This window comes from Talpa europaea (assembly GCF_964194135.1).
Source record: "Talpa europaea genome assembly, chromosome: 3".
Taxonomy (NCBI): domain Eukaryota; kingdom Metazoa; phylum Chordata; class Mammalia; order Eulipotyphla; family Talpidae; genus Talpa; species Talpa europaea.
This window is the reverse complement of record NC_140069.1, coordinates 110,321,621-110,340,533: the sequence shown is the minus strand read 5'-3', so window position 1 is coordinate 110,340,533 and position 18,913 is coordinate 110,321,621. Positions and strand designations below refer to the sequence as shown.

At 33.9% G+C, this 18,913-nt stretch overlaps 1 protein-coding gene and 1 pseudogene across 2 annotated transcripts; one reads left to right on the top strand and one right to left on the bottom strand.

Moving 5' to 3' along the window:
* The first annotated feature begins 3,991 nt into the window (after nt 1-3,991).
* LOC311168906 (heterogeneous nuclear ribonucleoprotein A1-like) lies at nt 3,992-4,663 on the top strand (annotated as a pseudogene). The gene has a single exon. The product of its transcript is annotated as a heterogeneous nuclear ribonucleoprotein A1-like (transcript).
* Nucleotides 4,664-10,296: 5,633 nt separating this feature from the next.
* On the bottom strand, nt 10,297-11,106 carry LOC311168445 (small nuclear ribonucleoprotein E; the record flags this gene model as incomplete). Its single annotated transcript, XM_084229920.1, has 1 exon — nt 10,297-11,106. The coding sequence occupies one exon, from the start codon at nt 11,104-11,106 to the stop codon at nt 10,828-10,830; it is 279 nt and encodes a 92-aa protein (XP_084086046.1). The 3' UTR covers nt 10,297-10,827.
* Nucleotides 11,107-18,913: the final 7,807 nt, after the last annotated feature.

The following is an 18,913-nucleotide window of genomic DNA, read 5'->3' as shown; positions in this document are numbered from 1 at the left end:
ATTATCACATTGAATCATTCTGTATCATCAAGCAATTTATTCACAAAACAATTTTAGTATATGCTATGAATTCTTTGCTCGGAATTGAGAATATAATTTAAAAATTTTCAAGTATGTCTTAAGAATACTTTTTCCTACTTGTGATACTATTAATGATCATACCTTTTAGTTTTAGTCTTGCAAATAATGTAAATATTTAAAACATTAATTTTCCAACAATATTTCTTTATTGCCCTTTTACAATAGTGCTATATTTTGTGTTGGATTATTATGAGAAAATGAAAATTAAGCACTAAACTGAATAAACAGGTATTAAGTACAGTTTGTTTCATTACTACTAAGAACAAGAAACAATATTTATGGTAAGACTCTATAAATAGCAGTTGGCAAACTTTTACTATAAAGAGGGAGATATTAAATACTTTAGGTTTTGTAAGCCTAAATAAGACTTTTAGAGTCTTTGTCATATTCTTATTCTTCTTCATCAACAATTTACAAACATAAAAATCTTAGCCCAGAAACTATACCAAAATATGCTAGAAGCTAGATTTGCCTCATAGACTGTAGTCGGTTGGCCTCTGACCTAAAATGCTTTTAGAGTATTTTACCATTAATACCACTGTGACTTTTAAAACCAAGATTTGAGTAATACCATCTGAGAATTTTCAACCACATTTAGAAAACATTCATGAAAGTGACCAAGAATTGAAAATGGTTACTAATATGCATAATTAGTTCAGAATTGTGGAAACCCAGTGATTCAGTAACACTGAGTTACACAATAGTAACACTACTAGAATAAGCATAAAGAACACCTAAAATAGAAGACAGCTGTGCATGATTTACTTTAGCTTTAGCCATAAAATTCAATGTCATGTGCCAAAAATCTGAATTATGAGGAAAGGAATAAAAAGACACAGACTTTTAGTAATGAAGTGTCACCCACAGAAGAAGAAAATGAATGCAAATATTACAAATACTTGAATAAGGACAATATTCACTAACATAGAATGTAATTATTTTTTCATGAATTCATATCCAAAAGCATATGTGCAGTTTTATTTTTAAAAACCAAACATAATGACTCCTATTTTTATGTTGGAAACATTTTTATACCCTCAAAATATACATCTTTAAAATAGAAGTTTTCATTATTTGGGATAGATTAAATTACACAGTATTAATATAACACATAGTTTGTGTAGTCGATAGTATTTCATTAATAATGTTCTGATTAGGCCAGTTAAAATGTTTATCTTTTTTCTAGTGTTTTGTTGTTATTCTTTAGAAGACTTTTTAAAAAGTAATGAGATATATATATCTATATATCTATATATATATTTATACATCTATATATATACATACACACACACACACACACACACACACACGGTGGCTCAAGGGGTTAAGATGCAACCTATGAAGATATCCGCAGCCACTGCAGCACAAGTTCGATTCCTGGCCAGGCAACTACCCACATGGCGCAGCAGACCTCTCCTCTGTCACCCACTGCTCCCTCTGCAGTGTATTTCAGTCAGTCTGCCTGTTCTGTTCCCTACTCTGACTCTGGCGAATCCTCTCACCCTCCACACCTCTTGACTGCACCCCAGTTCTTGTATGCATAAATAAATAAATCTTTTCAAAAAAGTAAAGGGATATGTAAATACACACATATGTGTATGTGTGCATGTTTATTTATACACACATATCTACACACATAATGATATCCATCATATATTTTAAGAATCATTGGCTAGAAATAGGGTATTTATCCCTAAGAGACTGTCTATACTTTTGCCTGGTAACTTTAGTAGTTAATATCAGTCTTCTGGTCCCATGGTGGAGGTAAGGGGACTGTACTAGAAGAACCATTTCAAGACCAATTGCCTTTGCTGCTACATGCCAATTCTGCAGAATTGTTTGGGGAATGAAGTAGAAGGAAATTGTTGAGAAAGCACAGTAGGAATCCATCTAGAAAAAAATTAACAAGAACTAAATCATATCATCTTAATATATTGCAGAATGCTGTGAAGAAGTATGGAAGAGTGACTATGTCTTAACTGAAAAACAAAAAGCATGGAGGTACACATCTGTAATTTATGAGAGACAGTTTATATTATATACAATTAATATATGATATGTACTGTGACATTTTATTACAGTAAATTCTGTCATTATGAAGTTTTATATATACATATACAAGTATAAAATATATACTAAAGTACACGTGAAATATGCTAATCCCTGCCTTTGAAACATTTTCTAATAATTTAATCTTGCATTTTCAAGTTGTTTAATTGGAGAAAGTCAACTTATTGCTAGTTAAAACATATCCTGTAACCACACTTTAGTGTTTGGAACTCACTAGTTGAGTGCTTGAGTGACAGTGTGGGGGGCAGCAATAGTGTATAAGTTAGAGTATTACTAAAAACCAGAGATGGAACCGGAGATGATTTCCCTAACTGCAAAATACATTGCAATTATTAACCAGAGCAGTATGATTAGTAATGAAGGGAGAAAAATACATTAGTACCAAATACTTATTCCCTAACATCTGCCATTAGGCAAAATCTCTCAGTTTACTCTCCCCATAGGTTTGCTCACATAAAAGATCTCCCTAAATGGTAAAATAAGCAAATTTTAAAATTTTACATGATTCATTCTTTTCACTTATTACTGTTAAATATTCATTACCCACTATTGTCACTAAGGAAACACTAAGTCAGTTTTCAAACTTCTGCCACAGTTGGCTCACAGAACTTTAATAATGGCCCCTGTCTGGTGAAGAAGTTGCCTTGACTAATCATTTTCATTTAGTTATTTGAACAAGAACTCATCGACCTACTCTTTTGTATACTGAGAATTATGAAGAAATATTTAATTATTTCTCCTGCCCCTGAGGTTTGGGAAGAAAGATATGTAAAGCACAAGAAGGATAATGATTGTTATAATAGAAAAATGCAAGAAAGACACTGGAGACATAAGGAATATATTAGTGGAATGTATGGGTAAATGTTTCCTGTATAAAGGAGTACAAACTTCAGAGAGATGATGCTTCAGAATACTCTTTAAAAATTAGAAGATATGTCCCAGATGTAAAATAAGAAAGAAAGGAAAATTGAAGTTTATGAGTATCATAGGATTAATATATTTGACTATTAAGAAATGTTTAGATTATATGGAAATGTTTTATACCTTTTATATTTCACCTGTTTAGTAATGAAATGGCAAAAATCTTTTCCAGAAAATATAATTAGAATTAAGAAAAGAGCACAGGCATTTAACCATTAAAAAGCTGTCTTCCCAGTTCACTTACCAGAGAACCACAAGAAGGCATTTGAACTATACACTCCTAATTCCATTATGTTGGAACATTATTTAGATATGTTTACATGAAGTTAGTCTAAGAGATTTAACCCTCCAACACTGAATGCAGCAAAACTCAGTGATTGCTTCTTAATGTTTTTGTATACTGACATATTTTTCAATATTATAACTGTTTCATGGATGCACATGAATAAAATTTCTTCAGTTTATAGTAATATTTAAATTAATTATGGAGAAAAGTTATAATGCTCCCAAAGCAACAATCCTCTTTACCTATAAAACATGACAATTGTTGGTGATCAATCATATTTCTGATTTAAAAAAAAACATCTTTTTTGTATCTGTTGTACACTTCATTCTCCATTTAGGTAGAATGAGAGCTGGCATTTATTCATCAGCACACAATGGGGAAAACTGTCTGACATATTTTCTACACATCTATAATGTTGATAAAATACATAATTTACACTATGAGTTTTCTGCCCATGGAAGCTGTCCAGTAAGCATTGTAAAAGTCTCCCCTTCCACTGCCATCATGTTTAAGTCAAAGTTTCCCAAGGATTCAAAACAGCTGTTAAAGTTCCTCAGAGGACATAAGCTTTGAAACAACCAACGTGAGCCTGAGAAGCCATTTTAAGTAATTGGGAACACTCACAGACTGGTAATGAGAGATCCAAACACCAAGCACTCAAGAGGCTTTGGGTTTGTCACATATTCCACAATTGAGGGGGTAGATGTAGCCATGAATTCAAGACCACATGAGGAGGACTGAAGAGCTATGGAACCAAAGAGAGCTCTGTCAAAAGATTCTCAAAGACCCGGTGTCCACTTTGCTGTGAAAATGAATTTTATCAGTGGCATTAAACAAAACACTGAAGAACATCACTTGAGAGATTATTTTGAGTAGCATGGGAAAATTGAAGTGTTTGAAATCATGACTGATCAAGGCAGTGACAAGAAGACAGGCTTTGCTTGTGTGACCTTTCATGACCAAGATTCTGTAGACAAATTGTTATTCAGAAATACCATATTGTGAATGGCCACAGCTATGAAGTAAGGAAAACCCTATCTAAACAAGAGATGGCCAGTGCTTCATCCACCGAAGAGGTGAAAGTGGTTCTGGAAACTTTGATGGTGGTCAGGAGGTAGTTTAAGTGGGAATGATAACTTTGATCATGAAGCAAAGTTCAGTGGTCAAGTGGCTACCGTTGTGGTTGTAGTGGCAGTGAGGATGGCTACAAAGGATTTGGTTATGAGGGAAGCAGTTTTGCAGGGGGTTGAAGTTCCAATGATTTTAGCAAACACAATAATTGACCTTCAAATTCTGGACCCATGAAAGGAAGAAAAGTTGCAGGCAGAAACTCAGGTCCCTATGTTGGTGGAGGCCAAACTTTGCCAACCCACAAAACCAAGGTGGCTGGGGTAGTTCCAGCATCAATGATAGTTATGGCAGTGGCAGCAGGTTTTAATTAACTTGCAAGAAACAAAGCTTCCCAGGAGAGGAAAACCAAAGAAGGGTCAGGGAAGCTACAGATTACCACAGATCTGTGAACTCAAGCAAGCACAGTAGCACAAGACCTAGTTGTTACACAAAAGATATGCTTTAAACAATATTCTTGTGTATGGGCAAAAAACTCAAGGACTGTATTTGGGACCAATTGTATAAGAGGTTATTTTAGTTTCTATGTATCTGTTTGCCCCCATGGTGATGAACGCTCGATGAAATACTTTGATCATGATGCTGAATAAATGTGTCTGTAAAAAAAATAATTTACATTATGAACGTCTCACTGATATTTTTTACTTGCAGAAATGAAAATGGAAAACTTGGTCTCCTTGTTTTTTTCTTATTCCACATAACACATAACCATCAATGAAAGGAATGTTATGATAAAATTATCATTCAGAAATACTAAATACTAAACTCTCAAATTTCGCTTTATCTAAAATAAAAAAAATGTCCATTCAATATTCCCATCTCACACTTGAATAAAATGGCATATTTGCAGAAGCATTCTACAGTATTTACTATTTTTCTGCACAAAGAGACAGGGACAAAAATGATAAATTATCATGGCAACTGATAATAAAACATATTTCAAGAATTGTACCAGATGAAAAAGTTGATATTAGTGTTATCTTTAAATTTTCACATTTTGATATGCTCAACAGCCAGGACCTACTTATATGTAGGTCATCAAAATATTTTTCTCCTCTACCAAAATGTTTTGCCTAGAATCCTTCTTAAAATGCAATAAAATACTAGAAACTTTAGTGCCTAGGCTTTTTAGAAAACATATTAATAAACATTACTGTATATTATATGATGCACTTATACATCATGTACTACATTATGATTTACTTTTTCATTCTTACAGTCTTATTAAAAATTCTCTTTAAGTGTACTATGAAAAAGAAAATCAAAATACTTCTCCCTTTGAGTTTCAATAAAATCGCTTTTGTGTTTTTACAAAATTGATATAAAATTAACAACATATGTCTAGTATTGAAATACTATAACTTTATTTCTGAGCCAGTTCCTACCAAAGTTTTTTTTTTTTTTCAAATTGAAGAACTACTATATAATAATGGGAAAAATATGTTTTAAAAGAGATGACCCACTTCATTGTCTCCTAGAAGTCTCCATTTAATTGTAGAATGTGAAAACTGATGTGATAAACTACTTTCTACATTAATTCCCAGAATTCATAGCATCATATATTTTCCCACTGAAACAGGGTATGCAAAAACTTTAAATCTCAGAAATATCAAGTAAAGAATAATACATTCTCTGTGGTACATCACAAAATCAATACCTTATGAAACACTTCTGGAATTTTGGCATCCCCTTCCAAATTGTGAATTACAAATTTATGAAATGTATTTATAATAGTTATTTTCTCCAAAATTCTCAAATTCAATGATTGTTAAAGTGAAAAAATGCACAATGTGATCATCTAAATAATAAAGCATGTTACTAATTTGTGAAAAGTTGTGATTTTATATTTGGAAACATACAGAAACATCATTTAGGTCAAGAATAAAATGAAAATACTCAAAAATATTTCATAAACATATATAGGTGAAAAAATGCAAGGATAGAAATATTTCAAAATTTTAAGTACTTTTTTCTGTGTAAAATTATATAGTCATCAGACTTTTGTTGCCCAATCTTTTCTTTGCTATATCTTTTGAAATAGAGGCCCCAGTAAATTAAATATTTGCTTTGAAGGAATCTTGTAGATACTCTTTAAGCCAATTGCTTCCCAAAGTAAAGTCATACTAGTTTTTACCCTAATTGTGTAACTAAAGTTTATTGCCTTTTACCACTAGAATATCAGATAAATTGGGGAAAGATTTGCTCAAGTCTAAAGTTAGAGCTACTGTCATTATAATTCTGTATAACTGAAAGAGTAATGACTTATCAACCATATAATTGCTCAGGTCTGAATATCAATAGACTGGGGTTTGCCTGATACTCAGCAGAAAATCTCTGCTTTAGGCTGCAGTGAATGAAGCAAATCTCTCACTGCATATCTGTTCCATATGCCTCTCCTCCTCTTTCTCGTGTCAATAGGGTTGCCAGGACAAGAAGGGGCATGGCATACTGAACATATGCTTTTAATGACCCTATGTGCATCATGACTACTCACAAATTATTTTTTCAATTGTATTATTTTGGGTTGACAAAACATTGGCATTCAATATACTACATGATTCAGAGGCAGAAATTTACACTCATAGCTTATTGACTAAAGCAAGTCACCTGACTGAGCCTAAAGTCACAGGGCAGAGAAGTACACTCTTTACTAGAAGGAATGGAATGCTGTGTCACAAAGGGTCTGGGTACAAGTACACATAAGGCAGTGACTCAATAATGCAATCTACCAACATATTACTAGAAAGCATTACCTCAAACTACATTTAAATTCAACTATAATTTTTATCATCATAATTTTTATAATTCTGGATCATGAAGACAGAGATATTATAAAAAAGATTTATCAATCACTCTGTTAAAAACACTACCTTAGACTTAGTCCAGGGATACAAGGATGGTTCAATATATGCAAATCAATCAATGTGATTTATCAAATCAGCAAACAGAAAGTTAAAAACCATATGATGATCTCAACACATGAATAAAAAGTATTTAATAAAATTCAACATCCATTTACTATGAAATTTCCAAATAAAATGGGGATAGAAGGAACATAACTCAATATAATAAACACCATATATGACAATCCCATAGCTAATATAATACTCAATGGGGAGAAACTGAAGGCTTTTCCTCTAAGATCAGAAATAAGACAAGGATACTCACTCTCATCACTATTACTTAAGACAGTATTGAAAGTACTGGCCAGAAATAAATGTACCCACATTGGAAAGAAAGAGTTAAAACTGAGTTAAAACATGCAAATTACACCTTATTATCTATAGGGTGCCAATAGGCAGAATCTAAGAACACTAGGAAAAAAAAAAAAACAGCAGAATAAGTTGTAGGAAATGAGAATCTGGAAAAAGAGAAAAAAAAAAAAATTCAAGGTATGCATTCCCCACAGCTGAAATGTAAAGGAATAAGTCTTGAGTTGCTCTAAATTTGAGTTGCTCCAGTGAAGTAATAGAAATTTTAACAAATAAAAATTAAATCATTAATGCCTGAAGGTATCTGACAACCTGTGATACCTAATAAATAAAAAATGAGATTCCAGCATTTTTTCTAAGGGGAAACATTGAAAAGAAAACATAAAAAGTGTATTTTACTTACATTCTCTCTCAAGTTCAGAATATTTATAATGAATATATTAGTAACATATGGTTCTTTATATATGTGAATACAGGCTTTATTTCCCTATTAAATCAATCACTGCATTGACTTAGAGCATCCTGCAGATGATATTTTATTTTTGGATCACCTCCTGTCATTACCATGCACTCTCTTCATCTAGTCCTTCCTCACGCTGATATTAAAATAAGCAATGCTCTCATTTCACAGGAGAAAGTTCATCAATGGAATATCTTCCACTATAGCAAAAGAAATACACAGTTCCCTATGTTCCAAGCTGCCCCAAACTCACATTACATACGTTCAGTATATGTTGAAATATATGTTGAAAATGCCAAGACTGCCCAGGGAGAGCTATGAATACAGCCACAAGAGAAAGTGAGCAAGGATTTGTTCCCAATAAAAACTGTAGCAACAAATCTCAGAGTACTTTTTTCCAGAGTTGGGGAAGGCTTGAATCTTTACAGTGGAAAACAAAACAAAACAAAAACCAAAACGTGCAGCCCAAACATTTTGCAGGGTGAAGCAGAGCATGAAAAGTTTCTACTACAACATAAAGAAAAACATTTTTTTAAAGTACCTTAATGTATCAGAAGTTTGTAATCAAAATAAGCTTCCCTGGTGATTTGTGTGATTTGGGGTCTGCAGCTGCCCATCCTGCCAGCTATCCCAGGAAAGGTGGCCCAGCTGTTCCAATGAAGAACCTCAACAATGGGGATTCTGTTCTCTGAGAGACAAGAGGATTAGCTGCCTATGATCCAGGTTGTACTAGGACCACACACAACCGCATTTGAACCGAAACCCAAAGTACAGCATTAGTATGCCATGATAGTTGTAAAACTCTGAACTAATCCTCTAAAGTTAAGACACCATTCATGAAATAATTATAAATAGAGCAGGACCACTACATAGCCCTTTTAGAAAGATTACTTTGAAAATGTTCACTGGTCTCTAAGTTGTTAAATAGCTGCCCAATTTATCATCTAAACTGATTATATTTTAACATTTCCCTCCAAAAATATGTTTAGAAGCAAAAATTATCAGAACAATGACTGCTTCAACGGATGGCAGTCCATGTATGTACCACCTTATTCTCCATTATGTTTTTCAGCATGTCCTTTGAAATTTCATTCTTCCTTTCTCAAGGCAAATAATATTTTAATTAATGATGTACCTTCTTAAAGAATAAAATTGTTTCTTTCTGGAAAGAACCAAATGTCTCAATATAAAAACTGAAAATGAACAAGGCCAAAAAGAGAACAAGGCTGATCTTTGGCATGCTATATACTTGCTTAAAGTATTTTCCATGGTCTTTATGACCCATAGGAGAAAGTTCAAACCTTTTCAAAGAGCATACAACTTCACATACCCACATCTCATTTTCAGCCACATCTCCAGCTGGTTCCTGCTTTGCCCCCTATAATCTAAAACAAAAAGTAACTTTTCAGTTTTTCAAAATTGTCATTTTTTATTCCTCTGTGGCTTGTCAAATGCAATGTCCTTGGCCAGTAATACATGCCTTTCACAACCCCACTCCACCTAGCAAACTTCTGCTCATTTTTTTTTACAGATTCAGTTCAAATTTCACTTTAAGTAAGCCTTTCTGAAGGAATTTCATGCAGAGATACCGTGCCATCCCTAATGCCTCCATATATTTTCATAATAGTCCTATCATGATGGATTGTTTGTTTATGTGGCTTAAAATCTCCTTGAAGAAAAGGAGCTGTGATATTAGCATCTACAGTCTTAGGACTCTGAGTGATTGCTTGTTATCTAGAAGGCATAAAGTAAATATTTCTCATATTTGTGAAATAAAAAATATAAGCCCATGTGTCAACCATGTTTCACGTCTTGGTCCTTTCGGATACAGGCTGCCCACCCCTGCTATGGTCATAACTTTGATTGCCTTAGCTCCTAACCAGTGGAAAGCTAAGCAAAGGTGAACTTCAGAGCATCTTTTTGTTCCACTGTCCACATCTCCCTTTTACACTAACCTATTCAAAGAAAAAATAATAATAAAATAAAAAGGGTGGAGGGAAAGATAAAACATTACTCAAAACCTAAAACCCATGGAGAAAGAAAAGGATTTTTTTTTTGTAGAGACTTTCATCAGCTGTGGCTAAATTATGAAAAATACGATTTTACCAGTCATGGTTATGAGGTCTCATTGCTTTCATGCCAATATTACAATTTTATTAACAATCAAAACAGTACAAAGGTAAGTACAAAAAGCATGTCATTCACACCGAAACGTCTCTTCTGTGCACATTTCATTCTTCCTTCTAAAGTAACCAGAATTATTATTATTATTTTTTTTTTTTTTTTTTTTAGTGCAACAACCTTTGTTTATTTTTGTGAACCTGCCCATTTTCAGCCACTTTCCTGTCAGGTAGAATTCTTACTTTCTGCCTTAAGAATCTATATGTCAACCTCCTAGAAAGCAACTGCCAACAACTCCCAACCTTCAGAAACCATAAACACTAACAGCTAGCAGTGCTGTTGTACAACGTTTCTACCACTGGATAGAAAGAAACAATGTCAATTTTTAAATAAAAACAATTCCACAGAATTTATTGCCATCTGGTAATAACATAAGGGTTATCCAAACAATAGGAACAAATGCTTCAGAACTATCGTCCCAATAAAGAACAGGTAAAAAAAGCTAACTGAATTATCTTCTCAACCATCCCTCACTTGATTGATCTTTTCTAGTTGGAGACACTTTGGAGCAGGGTAATGTTATCACCTTTCAGCATGATCCGACCCAGTTGTTTTCTTGACTTTGTTTTAGAATGAATCTCTTCTGCATCATCTAATACGAGGTTCATATACTCATCAAAACCAATGATACAGCCCTCTATCCGCATATTCACTTGCTCATAAAGCCACACCTGAATCCGAGATCGATTTTGCAAGTATCTGAAGATGAGGTTGATGGGCTGCACCATCACCTTCTGCACTTTCTGACCCTGGCCGCGGTACGCCATGGTGGAAGCTCACAAAGACAAGTAACCAGAATTATTAATTCGGTATCTGTCCTGCTACATTCCGTGTGTGTGTGTGTGTGTGTGTGTGTGTGTGTGTGTATTTGGAACGCACTGTTAGTTTGTTATATTGAGATCCAACATTATATGTACCTTACTTCTTAGGTTTAACTTTTCTCTTTCTTTTCCATTTTTACCAGTGCCAGAAACATGTCAGAACTAGAATTCCTAGAGGGTAGTTAATGTTTGACTATGGGAACAGTAAACACTGATATTTTGCCCCACCTTACAGCCCTTCAGTCAAGCAGCAATTCAAATAGGATTATAATTTTTGCACTTCAAAGGATGTCATTTTACAAAATAATAACTTGCAAAACTCAGACAAGTCTGATTGTCTCTCCTTTCTCTTCTTCCCTCACCTCACTCCATTCCTACCTAGAAGTGGAAATGATATCTCTATTACTCTATTACAGATTTCACTCTATTTTCAATTTTTTATTCAAAAGTTGCTCTGTTTGAGGAGGATTTTTTTAATGAGGCAGAGCTTATTAAGTCATTGAGCACAGGGACAAAGTTAACCATGTTACATGTAACAAATAACATTTTATACAATGTTAGTACCAAATAAATGTTTGTTGGAATGATGGATTTCTCACTACATACATCCTGTTTTAACTTTCTTTATAGATCATTACATTCATGGTATTCTGATAAATCCCTGTTTTCTTCCATTGATGTTCATCACTTATAACATTTATTATAAATCCCTCTTTTAATGCCACACAAATTCATGATTCACAATAGAAATTTAAATTTCACTGTGAAATTTTGTCAGGAAGAACTTTATGAGGACTTGTGTGATATATGACACAGAGGTGAAGATAACAATGGGGAGGATTAAACATAAGTAGAAATGGCAGATCTGTAGAGGTGGCAATGTGAGTAGGACAACAGAAGTATTTTCCTCACTCACGCAGAAATATTAAGGCTTGAAAGATGTTTATTTTCAATTCTCATTTTTTCTTATATTTATATTCTCATCCAAGGCTTTATCTCTATTATTGTCTTTTACCACTATCTAGACTCTGCAATGGTCTATTCTTGTCTGACCACTCTGTTTTCTATTTTCACTCCTACTCAAACATGAACAAGATATAAAAAATAATAGTAACACTGTACTCTCAAAAAATAAGTTAAGCCACTATCTAATAACCATGTCTCATAACACAGTGCACATGTCTATAATTTCTTTTTTCATTATTTATCTTCATGACAAAGCTAACTGTGACAGTAAAAAGTATAAAAAGATTTAATTGTTTTTCCAAAATTTCATTTTATGTTGAGGAAACTGAGACTCCAGAAGACCAAATATCTCATTGAAATTATATAGTTCATGCAGGTCCTGACTCAGAGCTATGTCTACTGAAGATCAGTCTGTCTTCTTTCCATTACACTTCATTATCTTTCAAATAAAGCCAGTATTTTTGCAGGATCACTCTATTTGGTGCCATGGTCTAGGTTGTTAATAAGTTAATGCTAAGTGTTTATTCTAAAAAGAAAATAAATACCATTTTATTTAAAGTAGAATGTAAGAATAACTGCTTTATATGTTTCTAGTAAGAGAAAAACAAAATCTATGATAGTGATAGTTTTATATTTTGCAAAATAACCCAATATTTAACAACTTCAATTAATATTTTCAGCTGTCAAACTAATACATGTTTGTCATAGAGTTTCTCAAATATGTCCACAAAATAATAGTTCTTGTTAAACATGAAGGAAAGTAATGGGATACTTTAAACATGTCCTCATAACCTACAATGGAAAGAACCACACACATATACTAAGTCTTAAATTAATTCTCAGAGGTACACTAAAAATAATTTTATTATTAAAAAAACTCCAAACATTGGCACAAAAGAGAGCCAACTATAAAAACAGATAATGTTTGTTGTAGTTACCATTGGCAATTTTGATAATATCTAAATATTCTAAAAGGTCTAAAAGAAGTGATTTATTTCATCAACTACGATACTGACAAAAATGCTGAAGACTCTATTCTAAATAATTTTTTCAGTAATATGACCTAACCATCCCTTGCCTAAACACAATTTTTTGCTTCCATGACCTCTACAACAAAATTGTTTAGGTTTACTAAAAGTGTTTAGCAGAACTGTTGAGTTCTTAGGGAAAAGATGTAGCAGGGAATTGTTTATCAAAATTAATTTTCAAAAAGTAGTTGTGAAATTTCATTGAGAACTTGATCACAACTTAAAAATCTTAGAAAGGGTGAATTTTTACACATCACACAAATATACCTACACATGTAACACATGCACACATATACATGTATTTATAGGTATGTGCCTACATCAATGTCATTATAAGTAGCCCCCAACAGTCACCCTACAGGCTATCAAGACTTTAACACCAAGCCACTGTTTCCTTCTGCTGTGCTCTGCTCTATTCAGCATCACCCTCAAAGTTGTACACTTACTCAGTAACTGTTTTAACCTTGCCCTTTACCTTTATAATCATTGCATATAGCAGGTTTTTTAAGATTTTAAAAGGCTAAAATCACTTTCATTACTCATACTGAGACTATGGGCCTTGTGTATGGATATTTGATATTAATTATTTCACAGAAAACTGTGCCAACAATTATTTGAAATAAATAGGGATATTGACAAATTTAAGTGTATACTGTAACCTCATGAAGTTATTCAGGTGTCTTTGCCTGATATAATAGTAATAAAATCTCTGTCACTTGCCTGCAAAATATTGTGATTGAGATTTCTTACAATTTACTAAATCAGGTGGCTTTATAATAGATTAAAAAAGTTTCACTGTTGTATGCATTAAGAATGGAATACAAGGGCCTCCCCTGGTGGCGCAGTGGTTGATCGCTGGGCTGCAAAGCTGCCCACAGCCTCTGCAGCGCTGGTTCGATCCCCAGCCACCGGCGAGGGTCTCTCATGGCACGCAGACCTCTCCTGCTGCGCCCGGTGCTCCCCTCAGCAGTGTACCTCGGTCCTTCTGCCTATTCGGCTCCCTGCTCTGGCTCAGGTGAATCTTCTCACCCTCCCATGCTTCTGACTGTACCCAGTGCTTGTATAAAAAATAATCTTAAAAAAAAAAAAAAAGAATGGAATACAAAATATTTATCATAACCAATATGTGAATTATTAAAAAACAGCTTCTTTTGTACACCATAGTATAGAAATAATTCTACATGTAAAAATAAGCTTCTGAAAATATTTTTGTTAAAAAGAAAGCAGTAGTTTTAAGTAAATTGTTTCTTCATTAAATGATTCAGCAGAAGTAGTTCAACAGAACCTCCCTGGTGGTGCAAGGGGTTAAGCACCCACTATGAAGCAATCCACAGCCTCTGCAGCATGAGTTCAATCCCTGGGTGGCCAGGGAGCAACCCACGTGGTGTGGCAGACCTCTGCTGACTCGCCCACTGCCACTGTGTACATCGGTCAATCTGTCTGTTCTGTTTCCCACTGTCTCTGGTGAATCCTCTCACCCCCCGCATCTTTGGCCTGTACCCCAGCTCTTGTATGAATAAATAAATCATTGAAAAAAAAAAGTAGTTCAACATTTGACATACTGAAAAAATCCGAGTTAATGTTCTTCTAACTGATGTTCATACCTTTGAAAATGGAACATGATGTATTTGCTGCATATCTGTTAAGTCTGGATTTATGATGAAGAGGAGAAATGTTTAGTATATTATGAAAACTGGCTATACATGTCACATACCATCTCTAACACGTATTACCAGCAATAGCTAACCACTTCGTTTTTTCTCTCTGATAATCACCATATTAACTGGTCATGTAAGATGATCTCATTTAATTTGTACAAGTCACAGTAAGGACCCTTGACATTAGTAAGCATTATTTCTCATATGAAAAAAAATGAGACTCAAATGGGCTACACACAAATACACACACAAACACACACATGACCACATCTTTAGTGACAATAAAAGAATACAATCAAGGTCCATAAACCCTTGATAGTAGTGTTTATTAGAATAAAATATGGGGGGACCATTAAAGCCACTAAAATTCAAACTGAACAGACAGAAAAGTAAAATTAATTCAATTAATAAACTCCTAATATTAAGGAAGGGAAGATTACATCAGAAAGGGACGATGAAATCCCCTTTCAAATGTGTAGTCCTTCTAGCTGACTGTTCAGTTTTGCTCTATGAATTTTAGTTCCTGACACTGAGGACTATCTTATCTTATTGCAGTTTCCATTCATGTGATAATGTAAATATTAGTTAAATAACTTAAATATTCATAGGATAAATAATTCTTACACAATGATATAAAATGATTCAATCTAAGTAAGAATTTTTGGGGGCTTGGAACAATAAAAGCTATTATTATTTCACACATAAAATCACAATTTTCAGAATTGTCAAGTACAATATCATAATCACTAAAATGATCATTCTGAAGTCTAACATTCTAAAAGGAATTAGACAATTATCATTTTACACACCACTGTAATACAGGGACATTGAACTCCGATACTCTATAATTTAAATAACAGAAATAAGAAACTGAAATATCCATTGTTTTTATTTCTTATATCACTATTTTCCAAAGGAAAAAAAACAATATTGTTATTAATACCTAGGGTCTTGTGCAGTGTCAGTCTTTTGAGAGGGTAACTTTATATGTAGAGCAGCTTATTTCCCCATCAGTTCTAGAGTAAGGTACTGATTAAATCATTACATAGAAATACTGGAAATGCTACATAATAGTAAGTATACATATATCTCTAAATACACTTATCTAAAAATAATTCCCATCATTATGGATTACTTTCTAAAATCGTCAGACTACCATAGTAATTCCACATATATTTCACTCAGCAATGGCTTTTCAACAAAGACCAACTGGTATGTAACTATGCTTGGTTAAGCATTCCCTTCTGTTTCTATTCTTCATATTTTGGCAACTAAGCTTTACCAGTTGACATACGGAATTTACAACCAAAACTACCTCAAATAAGCTCCTTCAGTGAACATTAATGAAGAATGATGAAATCCAAGAAGCATAAAAACATCTCAGACTCATTTTTGTTCTTTTCTAGAAAACTATCAGAATACCAGCATTTAATGTGATTCTAATTCTTCTTCCACCATAATTAAAATTAATTCTCAGACAATGACAATTTCCAGACAGAAATATTGGGGCTAAAACACTAACAATGATAAGCAATGGTTTCCATACTGGGTGGTACAGCAGTTAAAATCACTACTACCATGTTGGGCTTAGGTGAAATAGAGGATTTGTTATGCATTTTGGACTTCAGTGGTAACATAAGCTTTTTTGTCTTTCTTGATTATTCTGAAATAGAAAGATTAATGAATTGATTGGTTTTTGTTAGGCAACTGAACTCACTCATAATACAGATAAAATATACATATACACACAAACATTATCTTACAGACATGATTTAAAATTATTCCATGAGGAAGAAGAATGGCAAGATGGCAGCAGTGTGAAGACACTGAACTCCTCTATACACTTACAGCTATCCTGCAGCAGAATGAAAACATTTACTCCTGAAGGAAATACAGGTGGTTCAGCACACACTAGGAGCAAAGTCTAGAGGAGGGGGGTACCAGGGGCAGTGAACCAAGCCACAAGGGTAGACCAGACAGCTGAGGTGAACCCCAGTAGCCCAGCAGGCCCAGAAACAGCAGAAGGAACTGGCAAGTGGCCTTCATGAGGTAGGCCCTGACAATCCCTATAAAGGTTTCAATGTCATCCTTTAAATAAATAAATACTGCTAAAGTCATATGGAACTTCAAAAGATCCCAAATAGTAGTCCTGAAAATAGTATCACACTCCCAGGCTTCAAGCTATACTACACAGTTACAGTAGTCTAAATAGTATGTTACCAGACCTAAAACACACTGGCCAATGAAACAGAATTCAGATCCCAGAAATAAGCCCACACTTAAATGCATAATTAATATATAAATCTATTTTTAAAAAAGCAGTCAAAGCATATTAGTGAAATGAAAGTCTCTTCAACAAATGGTGCTGGGAAAACTGGATAGTCACATGCAAAAAGTGAAAATAGATTACCATCTCATACTTTACACAAAAATTCACTCAAAAATGGATTGAAGACATAGATGTAAGTAAGACCTGAAGACATGAAATACATATACGAAAACATAGGCAAAACACTCTATGCCATTGCCTGTAGTAATGTATTCGTGAATTCATCCCCAACAGCAAGAGAAACAAAAGAGAACATAAACAAATGACAATGCATCAAAGTAAAGAGCTTCTGAACAGTGAAAGAAGCTATCACTAAATCAAAAAGACACTGTACTGAATGGGAGAAAATATTGGCAAAACCATACATATCACAAGGGACTTATATCCAAGATCTAAAACAAACTTGTACAATTCAACTCAAAAAAAGAAAATAACCCAATCAAAAAATTGGGCAAGACATTTTCAGCAACATGGATGGAGCTAGATGGAATTATGCTTAGTGAAATAAAACAGAAGGAAAAAGAAAAATATCAGATGGTTTCACCTATAGGAGGAATATAGGGGAACCAAATAAGGCATCAGGGGAAAAATAATAACAATAAAAAACACAACAAAACAAAACAAAATAGACAACTATAAACCAGAGACATTCTGCAGGCGAGGGGGAAGGAAGAGCAGAGGGGACTGCAGTGATGGTACATGGGTGAATTGGTGGTGGAAATTCTATGGGGACTACACCTGAAAAAAGAAAGCAAACATTGTTTAAAAATGAACAAGGATGGCATCGTGTGTGTGTGTGTGTGTGTGTATACACAAAAATTGGGCAAGAGACCTAAGTAGACACTTTTCTAAAGATGAAATACAGATGACCTATGAGCACTGAAAAAAACGATCATCACTTATCAGAGAAATGAAAAAGAAAACCACAATTGGATAACATCTTACATCTGTGAGAATGACCCATATCAAAAAGTACATAAGCAACAGATATTGGCACAGGTAAATCCAGCCCTTATGGAAAACAGCATGGAGGTTTCCAAAATATTAAAAAAAAATCTACAATATAATTGAGCAGTTCCACTCCTAGAAAAATGCAAAAACACTAATTTGAAAGGATATACACTTCTATGTACATTTTAGGACTATTTATAAGAAACAGGTTAAGGAAAAACAACCTAAGCATACCTTGACAGATGAGTAGATTAGAAGATGTGGTTTATAAACACAGTAGATGAATTTGCCATTTGTGACAACATGGATGGAACCCAATAGGATAATGCAATGTAAGATAAGAAAAAAACAAATATCTTATGGCTTAACTTATATGTAAAAAATTGAAAAACAAAACAATGGATCAGACAAAACCAAACCAACATCACTCCTCAAAACAGAACTTCAGAGTTAAGACTACCAGAGGAGGAGGAGGAAGCGGTGAACAAAAGATGGAGGGTGCCCAACGGACCGGGGTGAAAGACTGGGTTCCTTAGTGGGTGTGGTGTGGAAACATACCTCTGAAGGCATTTGATCCTATACCTTTGAATAATATAAAGTGTTGTAAACCTATGGTACCTCAATAAAAACTAAAATACTCTTCCTTCAAAGAAAGAGCATAACTAACCCCTCTTTAAGTGTGACCTGGCATAGCAATATCCTTTCAGAGCACCTTGTGGAAAGGGAGGAAATAAAAGTAACTTCACCAGGGAGAAGAAACAGAAAAACATTACAGCAGACAAATTATCAAGGTCAACATCAACTGTGATAAGTTATGTGTG